The 18848-nt window shown below is 42.1% G+C and overlaps 1 protein-coding gene across 2 annotated transcripts; it reads right to left on the bottom strand.

Moving 5' to 3' along the window:
* Positions 1-397: 397 nt before the first annotated feature.
* On the bottom strand, positions 398-17286 carry ice2 (interactor of little elongator complex ELL subunit 2). 2 transcript variants are annotated; one of them, XM_083763489.1, is made up of 15 exons: positions 17237-17286; positions 16372-16476; positions 15885-16221; positions 15665-15784; positions 15442-15576; positions 15125-15241; positions 13703-13862; positions 12314-12486; positions 11409-12228; positions 11131-11300; positions 10738-10867; positions 8347-8416; positions 7056-7106; positions 6004-6232; positions 398-1470 (listed from the first exon to the last, which is right to left on the bottom strand). In XM_083763489.1, exons 1-15 carry the CDS (start codon positions 17248-17250, stop codon positions 1294-1296), a joined length of 2808 nt encoding a protein of 935 aa, XP_083619615.1. In that variant the 5' UTR covers positions 17251-17286; the 3' UTR covers positions 398-1293. The 2 variants fall into 2 exon arrangements, 1 of the variants encoding a protein (XP_083619615.1); XR_014569166.1 differs by lacking the exons at positions 398-1470; positions 6004-6232; positions 7056-7106; positions 8347-8416 and adding an exon at positions 8458-9416 and having other exon boundaries at positions 10156-10867.
* Positions 17287-18848: the final 1562 nt, after the last annotated feature.

Raw genomic sequence — 18848 nt, 5'->3', positions numbered from 1 at the left:
ATTCAACTATTAACCCAGGGGGGTATGCACTAAAGTATTTGCAGACTTTGGGTTGCCTGTGTACCCTAAACAAAATAGTAGTAGTAGTAGTTGTAGTAGTAGCAACTATTAGCACCATTCAGGTGAATGAATAGCTCTGCTCTGCTCTGGGATGTGCGCATACATGCGACCGTAGAGTTATTGGGTGATTGAGTGCATACATACATTCTTGATCATTGCCCGTGTGCAACTTCAGATCAATTGCTGAAAGCACTAAGGAGAAAAACCTGGTCACACAGAAAGACTTGGTTTGTAGAATTATAGGAGGATGTTACGTTTACACATCTGAATTCATCATGCACAGTCAAGCACTACAACCTAGAGTAGAACATTTATATAACCTTTATTGCTTTTTTCTTCTCTCGTAAAAAAACCCCCCAACATTAAAATTGTATAACAATGAAAAGGTAACAAACTAAAGTTATTCTTTCAAAATGTCTCCCTAATTTAGTCACCAATTTCCTTAGAACAATTTAGCAGTGGCATGCACAGATAGACACTAGGGGTGCTAGAGCACCACCTGCCCTTGCCCTCTGGACAGCAATGTGCCCTTTTGAAAAAAATGGCACATTTATTTTTGAAGCACTGAGAAAACTGTTGCACCTTTCTTCATCCTTTTTTTTTCTTCCAAACTTGACTACGGTAGCGGTGGTCTCAAAAACATAAGGGAAACTTTGACAGAAAAAGACTCACTCACTGTATAGAAAATAGAAGTAAAACTCCTTGGACTGAGACTTAAGAAAATAAAAAATATTTTCTTAAGTCTCAGTCCAAGGAGTTTTACTTCTATTTTCTATACGGTGAGCGAGTCTTTTCTGTCAAAGTTTCCCTTACATTTAGTTTTGTACAGTGTACAGTTTGTGGACCATGGTGACATTGATCAATTCTTGATAAAAAAAAGCTTCTAATTTATTATTTATGCCCCAAAATCTATAAATCTCACACTATTAAAGCAACCGGCCGGTTCCACAAGGTGCGCTTTTTTCTCTTGAGCACCTGCCCCAAATGTCTGTGTGGGCCCACTGCAATTTAGCCACCAATTCCCTTGAGCTACAACATGGCCCCAGTTGGCCGGGGGAGAAACAAAAACTATACAAATATAAACACTACAAGTGCTGTAACATTCATGTCTGAATTAAAGTGCATATGTTTGTCTATAATGTCAAGCCAAGCAATGACCAATTGTTTTTAGCTTCAGCTTATCTGAAGATGACATTATTAAGGGTATAAGAGACTGAAACGTGAAATATAATGTTACATGTTGGGATTTTCAACGGACTGTTGAATTGTCTTTTTCATCCACTCATTACGCCTAGCTGCACGTCCTGCTTTCTTCTTCTTGTTCTTCTTCTTTTTGTTTCCTGCTTTAGAATTGCCTTGTGGTGGTTGTCCTCCTTGCTTGTTGGATGGTGTTGGCCTGCCCTTCTGGGTCTGTAAAAACAGTTAGAAAATAAAGTTAAAATTACTTATTTGAAATCTCTAGTATACACTTCAGTCACTACTAAGTATTAACCACATGAACCATAGCATAATAGGCGAACATTTCACAAAAATAGCACAACATGCATTGTGGGGGGGAAGAAATGAGGGAAATAGGGTTTAAAGAGATTAACACCAGAGGTGAAGATAGGCCAGATCATGACAACCAAACGCAACTGATTTAACCCATTTAGACCCGAGGCCTTCTAAATCCTTTTTTTTTTTTTAAACGGCAAAACAGCACAATCGAGAAAACGGCACAATCAATAAAACGGCAAAACGGCACAATCAAGAAAACGGCACAATTGAGAAAACGGCAAAACGGCACAATCGAGAAAACGGCAAAACGGCACAACCGAGAAAACGGCAAAACGGCACAATTGAGAAAACGGCACAATCGAAAAAACGGCAAAACGGCACAATCGAGAAAACGGCAAAAATCGAGAAAACGGCAAAACGGCACAATCGAGAAAACGGCAAAACGGCTCAATCGAGAAAACGGCACAATCGAGAAAACGGCACAATCGAGAAAACAGCAAAACGGCACAATCGAGAAAACGGCAAAACGGCACAATCGAGAAAACGGCACAATCGAGAAAACAGCAAAACGGCACAATCGAGAAAACGGCAAAACGGCACAATCGAGAAAACGGCACAATCGAGAAAACGGCAAAACGGCACAATCGAGAAAACGGCAACGGCACAATCGAGAAAACGTCAAAACGGCACAATCGAGAAAACGGCACAATCGAGAAAACGGCACAATCGAGAAAACGTCAAAACGGCACAATCGAGAAAACGGCACAATCGAGAAAACGGCAAAACGGCACAATCGAGAAAACGGCACAATCGAGAAAACGGCACAATCGAGAAAACGGCAAAACGGCACAATCGAGAAAACGGCACAATCGAAAAAACGGCAAAACGGCACAATCGAAAAAACGGCACAATCGAGAAAACGTCAAAACGGCACAATCGAGAAAACGGCACAATCGAGAAAACGGCACAATCGAGAAAACGGCACAATCGAGAAAACGGCAAAACGGCACAATCGAGAAAACGTCAAAACGGCACAATCGAGAAAACGGCACAATCGAGAAAACGGCAAAACGGCACAATCGAGAAAACGTAAAAACGGCACAATCGAGAAAACGGCAAAACGGCACAATCGAGAAAACGGCAAAACGGCACAATCGAGAAAACGGCAAAACGGCACAATCGAGAAAACGGCACAATCGGAAAAAAACGGCAAAACGGCACAATCGAAAAAACGGCAAAACGGCACAATCGAGAAAACGGCAAAATGGCACAATCGAGAAAACGGCAAAACGGCACAATCGAAAAAAACGGCAAAACGGCACAATAAAAAAAACTGCAAAACGGCACAATCGAGAAAACGGCAAAACGGCACAACCGAGAAAACGGCAAAACGGCACAATTGAGAAAACGGCACAATCTAAAAAACGGCAAAACGGCACAATCGAGAAAACGGCAAAAATCGAGAAAACGGCAAAACGGCACAATCGAGAAAACGGCAAAACGGCTCAATCGAGAAAACGGCACAATCGAGAAAACGGCAAAACGGCACAATCGAGAAAACAGCAAAACGGCACAATCGAGAAAACGTCAAAACGGCACAATCGAGAAAACGGCACAATCGAGAAAACGTCAAAACGGCACAATCGAGAAACCGGCAACGGCACAATCGAGAAAACGTCAAAACGGCACAATCGAGAAACCGGCAACGGCACAATCGAGAAAACGGCAAAACGGCACAATCGAGAAAACGGCACAATCGAGAAAACGGCACAATCGAGAAAACGTCAAAACGGCACAATCGAGAAAAGGGCAAAACGGCACAATCGAGAAAAGGGCACAATCGAGAAAACGGCAAAACGGCACAATCGAAAAAACGGCAAAACGGCACAATCGAGAAAACGGCAAAACGGCACAATCGAGAAAACGGCAAAACGGCACAATCGAAAAAAACGGCAAAACGGCACAATAAAAAAAACGGCAAAACGGCACAATCGAGAAAACGGCAAAACGGCACAACCGAGAAAACGGCAAAACGGCACAATTGAGAAAACGGCACAATCTAAAAAACGGCAAAACGGCACAATCGAGAAAACGGCAAAAATCGAGAAAACGGCAAAACGGCACAATCGAGAAAACGGCAAAACGGCTCAATCGAGAAAACGGCACAATCGAGAAAACGGCAAAACGGCACAATCGAGAAAACGTCAAAACGGCACAATCGAGAAAACGGCACAATCGAGAAAACGGCAAAACGGCACAATCAAGAAAACGGCACAATCGAGAAAACGGCACAATCGAGAAAACGTCAAAACGGCACAATCAAGAAAACGGCAAAACGGCACAATCGAGAAAACGGCACAATCGAGAAAACGGCACAATCGAGAAAACGTCAAAACGGCACAATCGAGAAAACGTCAAAACGGCACAATCGAGAAAACGGCACAATCGAGAAAACGGCACAATCGAGAAAACGGCAAAACGGCACAATCGAGAAAACGTCAAAACGGCACAATCGAGAAAACGGCAAAACGGCACAATCGAGAAAACGGCAAAACGGCACAATCGAGAAAACGGCAAAACGGCACAATCGAGAAAACGGCACAATCGAAAAAAACGGCAAAACGGCACAATCGAAAAAACGGCAAAACGGCACAATCGAGAAAACGGCAAAACGGCACAATCGAGAAAACGGCAAAACGGCACAATCGAGAAAACGGCACAATCGAGAAAACGGCACAATCGAGAAAACGGCAAAACGGCACAATCGAGAAAACGGCACAATCGAGAAAACGGCAAAACGGCACAATCGAGAAAACGGCACAATCGAGAAAACGGCAAAACGGCACAATCGAGAAAACAGCACAATCGGCACAGTCGAGAAAACGGCAAAACAGCACAATCGAGAAAACGGCAAAACGGCACAATCGAGAAAACGGCACAATCGAGAAAACGGCACAATCGAGAAAACGGCAAAACGGCACAATAGAGAAAACGGCAAAACGGCACAATCGAGAAAACGGCAAAACGGCACAATCGAGAAAACGGCACAATCGAGACGATGAGTCTCGATTGTGCCGTTTTCTGAAAAACAAATATTTATTCAAAAATTATGTTGCTATATTGGGTTCCCAAAATGTGGTGCGTGCACCCTTGTGGTGTGCGGGCTCCATGAAAAGGCTAATGGTGGTGCTATGGTGTTATTTAAAATATTTTAACATATTATGCCAATATATGGCAAGCATATGCAGAATATAGCATATGCTGCATATATGCCATATTCAGGTTCAAATATGTGCATATCTGGATAAATAGGAAATGTATGTCTCTATATAGCTTATGAAATTAATATTTCCATGTGGGGGGGGTGCATCAGCTAGGTTAGAAGGTAACAGTAGATGGCCAAAAAGAAGAAAAAAAGGAACCGCTGCTGTAGCAACAACTACCCCAAAAGGGATTCCCAGATTGAAAGGTATAGAGAAGGTATGCGAGTGGAAAATCGCAATCGTTTAATGCATTTAATACATCTGTTTGGATGTATGGGCTGTCAAGGCCAGAAAGTTATTTATTGCCACTCAGCAGGCGATTCCGCACCAAGTACGATGATGATGTCACGCGCATACCCTCTATAGTTATTAGTTACGTATAGGGGTTACCGATCTATCTGGGTTAAAATGGCAGCATTTGTGAGGGATGTTGTGAGTTGCATGTGGTGACGTCTTTGGGGTGTGTTTGTTTATTATTTCAGACAGACCTCCACAGAATGTTTCACTGATTAAAAAAATTATAAATAAAATAAAAACGAATTAAGTTTGTGGTCTCCATTGTCCCTGCTGGCAGTAATGAGCTGACTGTGTGTTACACTGGTCCAGCCCATCTGAGAAGAAGTGAATGGATAGACACTTTGTGTCCCAATTCGAATCAACACTATATTATAGTATTTATTTACTGTGCATATTAGTATCTTTATAGTACAGTATATAATATATATTGGCAGTTAGTGTGAAATAGACTACTAGCGATTTGTACCAACATGAAATGAACATGGGACATTGCACGAACAGATATCATACGCGATAGTATAGCAAAAACAACATAAAAATATTTTTACCTTTTTCTGCTTATTTCTTGCTTTCAGATCCGTTTTTTAATTAAATTTTTCCTTCCACTCTGAATCTCACTAATCTCTGAATGTGTATTCAATTTTCTAACATAACTTTTATATTTTCCATTCTATATTTTTGGATATTGTACTGTGTATGATGATGTTGTAATATGCATACATATTTGTTGCATATTAATGACTGATGAGCTATATTCACCTCAACCTCAAACACTGATGATGAAGGCCAGAAGGGCTGAAATGTGAAATCCATTGAAGATACTTGAAGACTGTTTTAATATTAAGGTTTCAAGTCTTTCAAGGATCATCATAGACCAGGAACGTACCATCTGGTCTGGTCTCGGGGGGAAGGTGCAGGGAACACGGCCGTGCTTCTGGTGAAAGGGCAGGACCACAGTTGGGTCGACAGCTATCCAGGGCACGGGGCCACAGGCAGGGGGCGGGGGCACAGTGCGGAGGTCCGTGCACTGGCTCTCCTTTCCGTTTGCTGCTTTCAATATGGTCACAAAGGGATCGCCACCCTTGTGCCTGATCAGGTACCGTCCCTCCTCTAACCTGTGTGGAGCACATACAAAGAGTTCAGAGGCATCCCTTCCCATTGCCTTCAGTTTGAGTTTCATGCTGAAGGAATGCGGCGGCACAGTGAGGAATGCAGGCGAGCAGACCCTTAAAGCAGCAGGTATCATTTCTATTGTGTGACTGAAAAGCATATTGTACTGTATAATACCTCTGTCTAAAGCAAACAGTAACACACACACACACACACCCCACACACGTGTGACGTAATTTGGCCTGCGGCTGTCTGACAACACTGTGTTGCAATAACATTCATGTAAAGAGAGCGTGATGGCAGATGTGCAAAGGTATTAATTGATTGCATGGTTCTTGTCTGGGTTTTGTAAATATTAAGTAGTTCCGGCCACTCATTCTAAATAAATTAATCCACAAAACGAGTGTAATTTGTATTGTTGACCTATTTCTACCATATAGCGCAACTTTCGTTCAACTTTGACCGAGGACAAAGTTTGTCATACGGAACTATGGTTTTGTGCAGGTGCTTGCGTAGTGATACTGGACACAAAAACTAGTTCCATGTGACAGAAAGGTCAAAGTTTAGACATACTATTGGTCCGACTGTCATTAGACCGACAACCTAACCTAACCCTAACCACAAGCATGGAGCAGCGCATGTGCGATCGCATGTGCGACCGTTGTTTTCACATGTCGGTCCATTGGTGTCTAATCTGCGTGTGCATCCCTCCCTCAAAAGGTTTGAATCCATGACCTCTACTACACCAAGGTCATGTGCCACCCTTTCATTAAGCCCCACACTCAACAGTACACAGTCAAGAGACTACCCCCCCACACCCCTACTTACAAAATCATCTTTTTCAGTAAGTGATGCAGAATGTTCAGCTGTTTAGCATGTCTGTGGGTGGGAAAGAAAAGTAAGCAGGTTACAATAAATGTGTCTAAATAGTCATCCATATTACATCACAACATAGATTCACACAAGAAAGAGAATACTTGAAATACCACATCGCAGTAATATGCCTCTGGCAGCCATTTGCTGTTTACATGTGTCTGTGCAGACTCAGATAAGCACAACAATCGTTCAAACAAGGACCAAAATTCGACTGTACCTCTTGGGTCATTCTTTAGACAAAACTTTGTGCGCAACCCTGGGTATGGGCTGGTATGGTTGAATGAAGTTTCTTAGCCTCTCCAGAGGCATTTATCTGCTAGCAAGATCATTAATATTGGACAATTGTACACAAAGTTGCTCCAAAAAACGTATTAACGGGTGGCCATCTTGGAAATGTGGCAGCCACCTTGATTTTTTTGTGACTAATGGGATATCTGAAGAACAATCCCTAAGAAGTCTTCGTGAAAAGTTTGGTACTTGTTTCCACTTGTGAACGATTATAATGCAAAAATGCAATTAGCTGCTACACTATAATACAGTATACTGTATGTAGTAAAGACAATGAAGGAATTTAATTACCATGGTTCTTTTTGATCCCACGATTTTGTAACCCATTTTTCACCCTGTGTCAATTATCTAATGTGATCCTGGGCTCTACACACCCTCCGCCAACCCCATGGAGGACATGGGGAGAGCAACGGACTTGAACTCATGCTTCCTTCATGCCTGAGTGTCCAAGTTGCTCCTTTACACCTGACGGGAAGTTTCCCTGGTCGGACGTAGCGTGTGGAGGGAACACGTTATTCCAACCAGTTCCTTTCCCCTCCATCAGGCGCCCCGGCTGGCCAGGCAGGGGGAGGCAGTTTAGAGACCAGGATTACTGCATGTTTTTTGTGAGGGACACGGGGAGAACATGCAAACAGAAAGGCCCTTTCGCCAACCCCGCCTCGGCCCTCGGGTATGGGCACTGATGACACGGAGGAGGAAACACTCCGCCAGCGCCCACAGCGTCCCGAGCGGGAATCGAACCCAGGACCTTCTAGCTGTGAGGCGACAGCACTACCGACTGTGCCACCGTGCCCCCGAACAGGTACTTCTAATCAGTTGATCCTTGAGTCCAAGTGGATGATTTGTGCCAAATGTCACTAAATTCCCCCACAAAAGGTGCACCATTCTGTCCTATTGATTTAGATGTGGGTTTTGTAGCAGTAATCCTCAACACATCTGGACAGAGGGTACTCACTTGTAATCAATCTGATTTTCAGGTAGCTTTCTCAGCAGGGCTACTTTTGATGTGTGCGCATTGATGTGAGCTTGAGACACAGAGAGACAGATCATCAGTCAGACAGAGAGATGTGCATCGAGAAAAGAACAAGCTCTAATGAGCCTGTACATCAAACATGTCACACCCTCATCGCCGGTGACAAGGCCACGGAGGTGATTAGCCTGTCATGATTTACAAAAGATGTTAGGATCTTAGGATGTAAGAAATGCTAGCGCTTCCTTTGCAATGAGCTTATATAACCTCCCACTCAACCCTGTACCAGATTGTTATGGGAACAGTGTCAACATTCAAACACATATTGCTATTGGGTCTGAAATTTCAGAGCCAAACATATCGTTGGTGTCAGGCAGAAAACTCCTACAGTATCTCTCCATATTCTAACTATTTGTGTTGTTTTTGTTTGTTTTTTTCCGTAAATCAACGCCCTACTTGATCATTCGACAGCATCACAGAAAGCATCAAAATGTTGAATCCTGAAAAGTAACAGTTTGAGATATGAGGTTTCCACCAGACAGAGACGATATACAATACATACAAGAAATGCCTCGTGATAAACCATATGACTAACGCTAAAAAAAAGGAAGCCTGACTAACATCTAAATAGACCCAGGATTACACAAAGGAGATGTACGTGTTGTAACAAGGTGAGTGATCTCATCAAAGTGTATGACAAAGTATGACTATGTTCCTGTCAAATCCTATCACGTTCATTGATTGGGCCAGGGCCACATAACATTGTTTAGAGATGATGCCCTTTGCCCTACTCTCAGAATTTAACATCTGATAGAGGCACAGTGTTGGTTAGGGCAGTGGTTCTCAAAGTGTGGTCCAGGGACCCCCAGCGGTCTTTAGAGCATGATGAATAGATAAACGGACAGACTCCAACTTGTTAAAAATGCGGCTGCTAGAGTGTTAACTAGAACAAAAATGAGAGAACACATCACCCCAGTTCTATCATCACTGCATTGGCTCCCAGTGGTTTTTAGAATAGACCCTCAGGTCCTCCAATGCTGGCCTACTTGAAGTGCCTAAAAGAATGTGCACAAAAGAATATGGTGAGGCAGCTTTTTGCTTCTACGGCCCAACAGCCTGGAATAAACTACCGTTCGAGTTTTAAATCTCAACTCAAGACTCTTCTTCTCTTCTCTTCACTCTTGCTTTTAGTTGAGTTTTAATATGCACGTTCCTACCCTGTCCTGACTGATTTGCTACATGTGGTGTTTTTATTTGTTTTTATATTCTATTTTGTTCTTTGCCATTGTTTTATCATTTTAACTACTTGTGTTTTATTGTATTCTATTTTTGTGTCCTGCCCTGTGAAGCACTTTGAGCTGCATTTATGTATGAAAGGTGCTATACAAATAAAGTTTATTATTATTATCATTATTGCTCAGAATCAAAAACCAGTGTAATTTGTGGAGCCTAGACTAGATAGAGTATAGAGCAAACTATTTGTATTGTAATTGTAATTATAGAAGCAAATACAAAACACATCACAGCAGAATGAATCTTCCCACCTCAAGCCAATATGAACACTTGTGTACAAAAGTGTAGTACAGGATTCCTGTATAGATGAGTTACTGAACACAAGGTTACGGATGTTAAGCTTTAACCACCTAAACAGACTGGATGGAAAATATGAAATGCAAAGTGAGGTAGACAGTCTAAGGCGTGCCTCCAACAAACAGAAGCTCTGCTGGAATGCAGTATATGAAATGGCCTAGGAGCTAGAAGCCTACAATCTAGGATAACACTTCCTATCCTCACCTTTGTAACAAATAGTGCTTTCCCTTAAGCCACACCCACACTGTAACAAATCCAAACGGAAAAGACTGTTTAAAAATAGAAGAGCGAAAAACGGTCTCCCTCAGAACCCTGAGCAAGAGATAAGAAACATAACATCAAATCCATTCGGCTCAAAAGCCACGGAAGCTGAAAACAATACTTAACCAAGCTCTGCACAGTGCACACTCCATTCTTTGTTATGCCTCCGTAACCAAAAATGTCTGTAGTTATGGCAACAGGACAAACTAAATCAGCAAACAGTCATGTGGGATGATGAGTCATCTCATGACTACTTCACTGGTCTGTGGGAGCATACACTCTAATCAGCTCTGCTGCGACGGAGGGCTGCTCTCAAAGAGCAAATGCTCATTCATAAACCACATACATGTTTACTTTATACTGCTGATTTTCTTGGCATTTGTTAGGAAAAATGAGAGGACAAAGGCGTGGTTACAAATCCCAGTAGTGGGCATTTAACAATTTGGGTGAACCGTTTCGTGCCTTTGGTTGGTCTGGTCTGTGGACATAAAAAAAGGCAGGGCTGATGATGGTGATTCCTTTTACCTATGTAGCGTACAGTGCTGGAATGCAGCAGTGTCTCTACCCATTGCTGGCAGCACTCGCTGCGGGTGACACACTCAACACCGTAGCACATCTGGTACTCCAACTTGGGGAGCACATGGACTGGTACATACTGTTAGGGGACAGGACAAAGGTTACAAAGCAAAAATAAACATGTTATCTATGATGAAAACAAGTAAAAAACATTGTGTTAAACATGACCATATCATAAAAAAGAAAGAATATGGGAACATATCGTGATGCTCAGATAAATATAACACCCATATAAAATATTAGAAATTACTTTAAGATTGTACTAATTTAATAAAGAGTTTGCCTAGCCATACCGTTAGTTAAATATGGTGTATTGGCACAATAGATGGTAGAACCTCTTACCGAGTTGGAGCCGTCCCCTACCCTCCTGGTATGGGTGAAGCTCACAGAACTGCGCACCATAAGCAGCACATCTTGCAGACTGTACAGATTGTACAGTAAATTGCCCTGTTCTGGAGCCTCGTAATCCTGTGCATCCTCTGCACTCGCCTGCAAGTCCTGGGAAAGGATTTCTGGAGGAGTAGGACAGGTCATATTAGCTCAACGCTATAGTGTCGTAACATAAGACAGATAATATCTTAAAATCAGAAGATATCAGAAAATGCCATGTTGACACTAACTCTTATGTTCTACAGCAATGAGGTCAACAGAAGCTGCAGGTCCGCCGCGCGCAGCAGCGTAACAGGTCTCGCCATCTTGGCTCTGGGTGCTCTCTAGATATGAAGACACACAGGTCTTGACCAGGGAGGTTGGGTGGGTGTAGCATGGGGCTCCAGCGGCTCGTAGGGGTGAACAGGCTTCCGACATTGCGGCAGTAGGTTTGCTCGGGTCCTTGGCAGCTTTCAGCATGGCTGTCTGCATGCGTAGGAGCTGTCCTAGCTGGTCCCCAGGGACCACCTTGGCTCTTTTACAGACTCGTTTCCGCATAGGGACATTCTGGGGAGACTGGGGATCTGCAGGGACAGAGTGAGGGTCTGGGCAGGCGGTCGCAGTCTCAGATTCCGTGGGTTGTGTTGTGGGTGGAGACGAGGGGTCGTCAATGATCAGCTTCTCATCATCCGATTCTTCTTGACTGTTCTGGACCTGTCTCGCCTGTGTAACCTTTGGCTCAGATATTTGTGAGGCACTGGGTTCAACGCAGCCTGGCTGAGAAGTCTCGTTCAGGCAATCTCCTGTGCGGGACAATGAGGAACTGACCTCGGCTAGTGGACAAGTTGTGGTGTTTTTAGCAGCAAGACGCATACTGGACCTCATCGTTTTCCTTGTCTGTGGAGAAGTGTTTGGACTTGGAACGGCTACATGCTCGTCACTGTCAGTCTTCAGCCTTTTCACAGTCGGTTTTGCAGTTGTTGCCTCTCCGAACGTCTCCAGGTCAGTGAGATCCACCTCAAAGTCAAGGCCAGTCTCTTCAAATGACACTAAACTTCTCTGGGAGATCTCCTGTTTTAAACATTCAAAGATATCAGTATTGGTGTTTAAATCACAGATGTCAGTTGATGCTATTGGTTGCAGGATGTGAGCATACCGGTGTGTGTTTATTCCTGGCATCAGTGACCTCTGTCATCACATTGTAAGCATGTGTTTGGCCAGCTTTGCTGATGGAGAGCTTCAGACTCTCCTCGTGGAAAATATGGCTCCTCTCTCTCACAGTGACCTCGGTTCTCATCAGGGGAGAGTCTATGTACACAGTCTTCCTGCCTGGTGATGAGAGTCATATTAGAAATGTGAACATGGGAAATGGTGCCACCATGTGTTCAATGATTCATAATAATAATACATATTTAAATTTAAAGAAATGACATAGGACCTCTTTCCCCCTTGAATAAATATGCGTCTGGTGATAGTATTCAACATGTATTCAATTTCAATCCGTGATTAGAAATCAACCTCAAATATCTCATGACTAGCAGTGTAGTAAATGTAAAAATAAAGTTGCAAGCATAATAAAGCTCTTGTAATTTAACACAATATGATCCTTTTTGTGACAAATAAAAAATGTAACATTCTATTTTCATAATTACATTTTTATCCCGTGATTTTTTCGGACTGACTGACCTCATGCTTCCTTCAATGCATGAGGAGTCCAAGACACTTCTTTTCACCTGACAAGGGGGAGTTACCCTGGTTGGACGTAGCGTGTGGAAGCCAAGGAACACGTTATTCAAACCAGTTCCTTTCCCCTCCAGCTGGCCAGGGGTAGGCCGCATAGAGACCAGGATTACTGCATGTTTTGTGTGGGGTTCTCAACTGGCTGGGGACCACTGGAAATGCTTTGGCCATGTCTCATGACCCCCCTTTCTGTGTGGAGTTTGCATGTTCTCCCCAAAAACATGCAGTAATCCTGGTCTCTAAACTGCCTCCCCCTGGCCAGCCGGGGCACCTGATGGAGGGGAAAGGAACTGGTTGGAATAACGTGTTCCTTCCACGCGCTACGACCAACCAGGGAAACTCCCCCGTCAAGTGTAAAGGAGCGACTTGGACACTCATGCATGAAGGAAGCATGAGTTCAAGTCCGTTGCTCTCCCCAGGTTGGCGGAGGGTGTGTAGAGGCCAGGATCACATTAGATAGTTGACACAGGGGTGTAAAATGGGTTACAAAATCGTGGGATAAAAAATAAAATAAAAAACACTTTTGAGGCAACAGGAGCTAGCTGCTCATGCCACATGTGCACCAATTTGAGAACCCATCATCAAAAAGGAAAAACAGTGACCTCTTTTCCTTTGACGTAGTCAACAGTCTGTCTCGAGAGACTACATGTGCACAGTTGTATAAAGAAAAGTGAGGCTTTGATATTCTTCATTTTCTATACAATTTTATGTTAGTTATATATCTGTGTAAAACACAGAAGAACAAATGTTAAGACCATGGCTCCAATGTGTCAGATCATGACAACATTCTATGCATATATTGTACCTTTTCCTGGGTTTAGTTTGACAGAAACAGGCAGCTCCCATGGATCAGAGAACTCATCGCCAAAGTTGTCCAGCAGCCTGACGAGGGCATCTCGTGTCAGGCATACATGCGGTTCATAATGGGCACATAGATTCTCTGCATTTCTGTCACTGCTGACGGACTGTAGAATGTAACACATCAGGTTACTAATCTTATTACTGTTTACTTTTTTGATTAATTAAATAATCGAGAAGCAAGTTGTTTTAAATAAATAAAGAAAATCTACTTAAACTGTATTTTATCATTTTGTCCTATAGCGATTAAAAAAACTGATAACAAACACCGCCCACGTGAGTTTGTATTCCCTATTAATTTCACTATTTTGGAAATGTTCACCTAATGAAATAAGCCAAATGAGGATACATTATGAATCAACTATTTTATTCGAATAGTTCGGTTCACTTCACCCATTTTCATATAATTGGTCCTCACCAATGTCAATGTGTGTCTCAGAGGGACAGGTGTGGACAGTTCAGAAACATGCCTACCAAGTACCATTGACATCATCGGTAGGCAGGGGTTGGTCATTTCAAACAAGATTTAAATGTATTTATCTTAATTAACACGAGAATAATGGCTTCTATTTCAGAATGCTAACTTTACAGGAAGATAAAGGCTGTAGTGTCAATTTGTGTCAATAGTGTCAATTGTCTACTGTTGAAAGAAATGTATAATATAATGAGCATTATTGAGGATTATTCCAAGCTAATAGACAATACATCCTTTTATTGTATTCTTTTTTTAAAGAAGAAAAAAGTTTGACATCTTGTTTGAAAAGACCAAACCAGGTTTGCTAACTGTCCACAGCCTGAGACAGATATGGTTCCATCTTATAATGAGCATTAGTGAGACCAATATGAAGTTAGAACTTTAACACACAAAACCAAAGGTTGCTCTCCAACATTTCTACACAATGTCTCAGTGTAGTTAGGTATAAGGTCTTTAATTAAGCCATATTTTATACTTTGTATAATGGTGTTGCATAAAAGTAACAAAATGTGATGTGTTACAAGCTTGTAGATCGATATTTTAAAATATATATTTAGAATTAGAATTTAGAATTAGAATTAAACAGAATAGTTTTTATTTATTTTTGTATTTTTATAGGGAAGCCAGATGAAAGTGGTGAAGAATAACTACTACACACTACAATGTGCAATACCGCAGATTCATATCACTAGTTGGTGTCTGTTATACATGAGCGCCCTCTGGAGGGTATTTGTGAAAAATGCAAATGCTGCAACAGAGTTCTAAAAGGCCTCAGGTCATGAATCCCGTCCTAACTGTAAAACTCTACATCTGTGTGGCTTACTTTGTTAGGGTAATTAAAAAAGAAATACAGACAACTGCTTAATTAAAAAAGAAATACAGACAACTGCTTACAGCGTGGTTGTCCTTCGCTTTCTGAGATGGGGGATTCTCTGATGAAACACTCTCATAATCCGATGCAAGCTGTGCATCAGCAGGCACTATATTGTGGCTTGTAATATCCACTTTGCCCTGAAGAAATAAAAGGGGAGCAAATATGGAAATAGAGAAAGTGCACCAACATCAAGATAATCTAGAATTCAACACAAGTTCAAATTACAGAAAGCTGGCCAATGCAATATAGAAAATGGCACAAGGACAAAAGTGATATGATAGAACTAGAACTATTGTGTTACTGTTATACACATGGTATAGTAGTAGTAGTACATTACCAGCGCTAGCAGCCGTTTTTCAAAAGTCAGAGTGAGCCTTGGGTTGTAGGTTCCTCCTGTCAAACTGGTTGTCTCGTGGATCTGACTGAACTGTGGAAAGGTCCTTAAATACTCTAAACAACCGCTGAGGAACTCCTGGGGAACAAATAAGGGCTTTTGAGTTGAGGCATTTGTGATACTAGAATACTGAAAACAAGAATTATGGGGCTTGTAGTACCAATACCTCTGAATATCGCAAAGCTCCCTGGGATATGGACTTGTAATCATCAGCACACACTCTTGCAACGTCTTGCAGGTACATTGTGAACTGGGCCTCTTCCTGTTTCACTCGCATCTTCAAACCCTGTAATTTAACAAAGGATTATTTCTGCACTGCAGTCTGCAATGCGAATAAGAAAGGGGAAAGAAATGATAAAACTGCATATATAAGTCTCAAACTGTACATGTGGAGCCTTCATCTTCTTTGCCAGGATTCCGAGATATGTCTTCTGGTCATTGTAGGACAGGATGGACATACAAGGGTAAGGCAGCCTGGGTTCAGGAAACCTGTCATGAGGTTCATGCTTAACATCTTGAATGTTCTTCTTCTTCTTCTTCTTCTTGGTGTCATGTGCAGAGGCACTGTCACTATCACAGCTTTCCCAACATGCACTGTGTTCGTCCTTGACATGACCTTTGTCCTGGACCGTGACCCTTGAATGCTGTTCTCGGGAAGCGGGGCCTTCAGGCTTAGCACCCCCCCGGGACTCCTCTTTCACTTCAACCGTCACTGTAGGAGGACTTAAACGTACAAATATATATCAGTTTAACGAAAACGGTACATACTTCTACAATCTAATCTTTAAAAATGTATACAATTATTTAGAAAATGGCTGATTTTCAAAAAGCAAGTTAAAACAAGCTCAAATATTATTTCCACACTGTACGTACCTTTGTGTGATGGCCCACAGTTCTGATATAGTAGGTGCAAGGGAATATTTGTCATAAACATCCCTTGTAAAGAATGTTGTTTCGGTGACTGGAGAAGAGTCTTCCCTAAAAGAACAAATAAACGGAGGGCGAAGGTGGGCACCAAGCAAGAGTGGGCAGACTGGGCAGTGGGCACCTCTGTGTTAAATTGGCTATTGGTATTTTCTCTCTCTGGGTCTGGGCACACCTAAGATTCCATAAGTGAGCTAAGTGGGGCAAACGGGAAAGCAGCTTAGATTTTGCATTTGTAAGGTAAGAGTTACTTTTTAGTTTGAGGCATGGATTTTCGCCCTCGCAAGAGATAAGCAGTATGGTCACTTGTCTTAGACTCTCTAGAGAGTGATGACGTCAGAATCGAAAAAAACGATACGAGTCTAAATCTTGGGCTACCCCAGCGGCATTCTGCCCATATTCTGCCGCGTGTGTGGAGCTTAATTTATATCCACCAGCTGTCTAAGAATCCGGAAAAGACCCCGGCAGACAGCTTCTTTTGGCCGCGCATGGAAGAGTTCAGGTGTGCCCAGGCTCTCTCTCTCTCTCGCTCTCTCTCTCTCAACAGTAAGTAGTACAGTCAGGACTAAGGACACAGTGTACCGATAACAGTATCGTACTTTAGTTCTGTGCTAATTCAGCTAAACTAGATCGTAGGTACTGTAGGTATCATTGCATCATGGTCAACACAGGCAACACTAGCTCCGTTTGGGTTTGGAACCTCTATATCTACGCTGCTGCGCAAAGCGTAGCAGCGTAGATATAGAGGTTCCAAACGGAGCTAGGTCAACACGTTCCTGTCGTAGATATAATTGTAATGTCCTCGCGCTCTTACCATACTAGATCCATTAAGAAAACTTTCAAACAATTGCTGTTGACATGACAGCCGACAGCATAACAAAAACGTTCAACATGCGACAATGTTTTGGTGCAACTCTAATTCAAATCCCCCCGGAAACAAGGTGCCATACTGCACAACGGTCCACACACACCAAGCGTTCTCATCTTAACTGTGGGAATTCTTTTAAATACATAAAAATCATAATAATGTTAAATATGAAAACAAATTTTGGAATAGATGACTAATACCTATATGGATTAAATAAAGAAAATTATGTTATGCCATATCATGCTATCATGACCGAAATAAATAAACTACTAGTCTACTTTAGTAGTTCTTCTTCAACTATGATGCTTTATGTAGCCTATGTGGCTCGTCATGGTCATACGGTATCAATACAAATATTATTAGTTATTTTCATTGTTTTAAACAAGATTGTGGGTAATATTGTTTGCTCCAAGAGAAAGTGATATGGCCTGATGTCAGCTGAGTATTAACAACTTACTTATTTTTTCACCTCTGGCCTTGGAAATGTGGCTTTTTTTTTTACAGTTAAGATGATATCTGTAACATTGACGATCAAATGTCATAATGTAACAGTATCCTCAACAAATCTCCTATTTTATTTTTTAATAAAACTTAGTTGAGACAGGCATATTTCTGCTGCCATGGGACTTTTTTGTAGGATAGATATTTGTTTCATATACACCACATTATCAATTTAACGCTGAAAAAAGTGTAGCTGTAGCTTTTCAAGCTACATTTCTCCAGGGGCATAACTGTAGCTTGATCAAGCTACTATCATGGTGAGGTAGCTAACCCAACACTATCACATGTCCCAGGAATGGATGGACCAAAGGAGGAGCAAGTTCGCAGCTCCATTTTGTTTTTTTAGGAATATTTTTTTAAATGATACCCACGTTTTTCACCGATATCTATTTTTCTTTTTTTTTGGAAAGTCATGATGAAATATTAATGAAGAGTAGCCCAGCTACCTCAAGTTGCCATGTATTGCTGTATTCAATATATGTTGATGACAAATACATTTTTATCAGGTAAAATATACCCGTGTTTAGTGATTGCTGTACGAGTTCCAATCTGGTTTCAGAACATCCCACTCCACTGACACATGCCTCCTCTATTTGAGCGATCACATCAAACACGAGGTGGATGCTGGAAAATACTGCGGCATGGTCATGCTGGACCTCCAAAAGGCTTTTGACACCGTGAACCACTCCATACTGGTTAACAAGCTTAAAGCTATTGGTTTTGATAGCACATCAGTGAGCTGGATGCAATCCTACCTGGAGGGGAGAGAACAGATGGTGGAGGTGAACGGAACACTGTCCCCTCCCCTCCCAGTGAGCTGTGGCGTCCCACAAGGAAGCATACTAGGGCCTTTACTGTTCCTAATTTATGTTAACGACATGACTTCAGCTTGTGACTGCAACTTGTTCCTGTTCGCAGATGACTCAGCACTTCTGGTCTCAGACAGGAACAAACTGCAGGTTGAAAAGACCCTCAGCTCTGAACTCGGTAGAATCTGCACCTGGCTCGCTGATAACAAACTATCCTTACACCTGGGAAAAACTGAATCCATCCTCTT

The sequence above is a fragment of the Protomyctophum parallelum genome (genome assembly GCF_964188405.1).
Source record: "Protomyctophum parallelum genome assembly, chromosome: 4".
In the NCBI taxonomy this organism is placed as follows: Eukaryota; Metazoa; Chordata; class Actinopteri; order Myctophiformes; family Myctophidae; genus Protomyctophum; species Protomyctophum parallelum.
This window is presented reverse-complemented; position numbering and strand designations above follow the sequence as displayed.

Bases quoted from the DNA above. Each gene is read 5' to 3' on its own strand.
- ice2 (XM_083763489.1), bottom strand. The intron at 15,242-15,441 runs GTAATGTACTAC...TTATTTCTTCAG, and splicing joins AAAAACGGCTGCTAGCGCTG to GGCAAAGTGGATATTACAAG. The intron at 12,229-12,313 runs GTATGCTCACAT...TGTTTAAAACAG, and splicing joins CCAGGAATAAACACACACCG to GAGATCTCCCAGAGAAGTTT.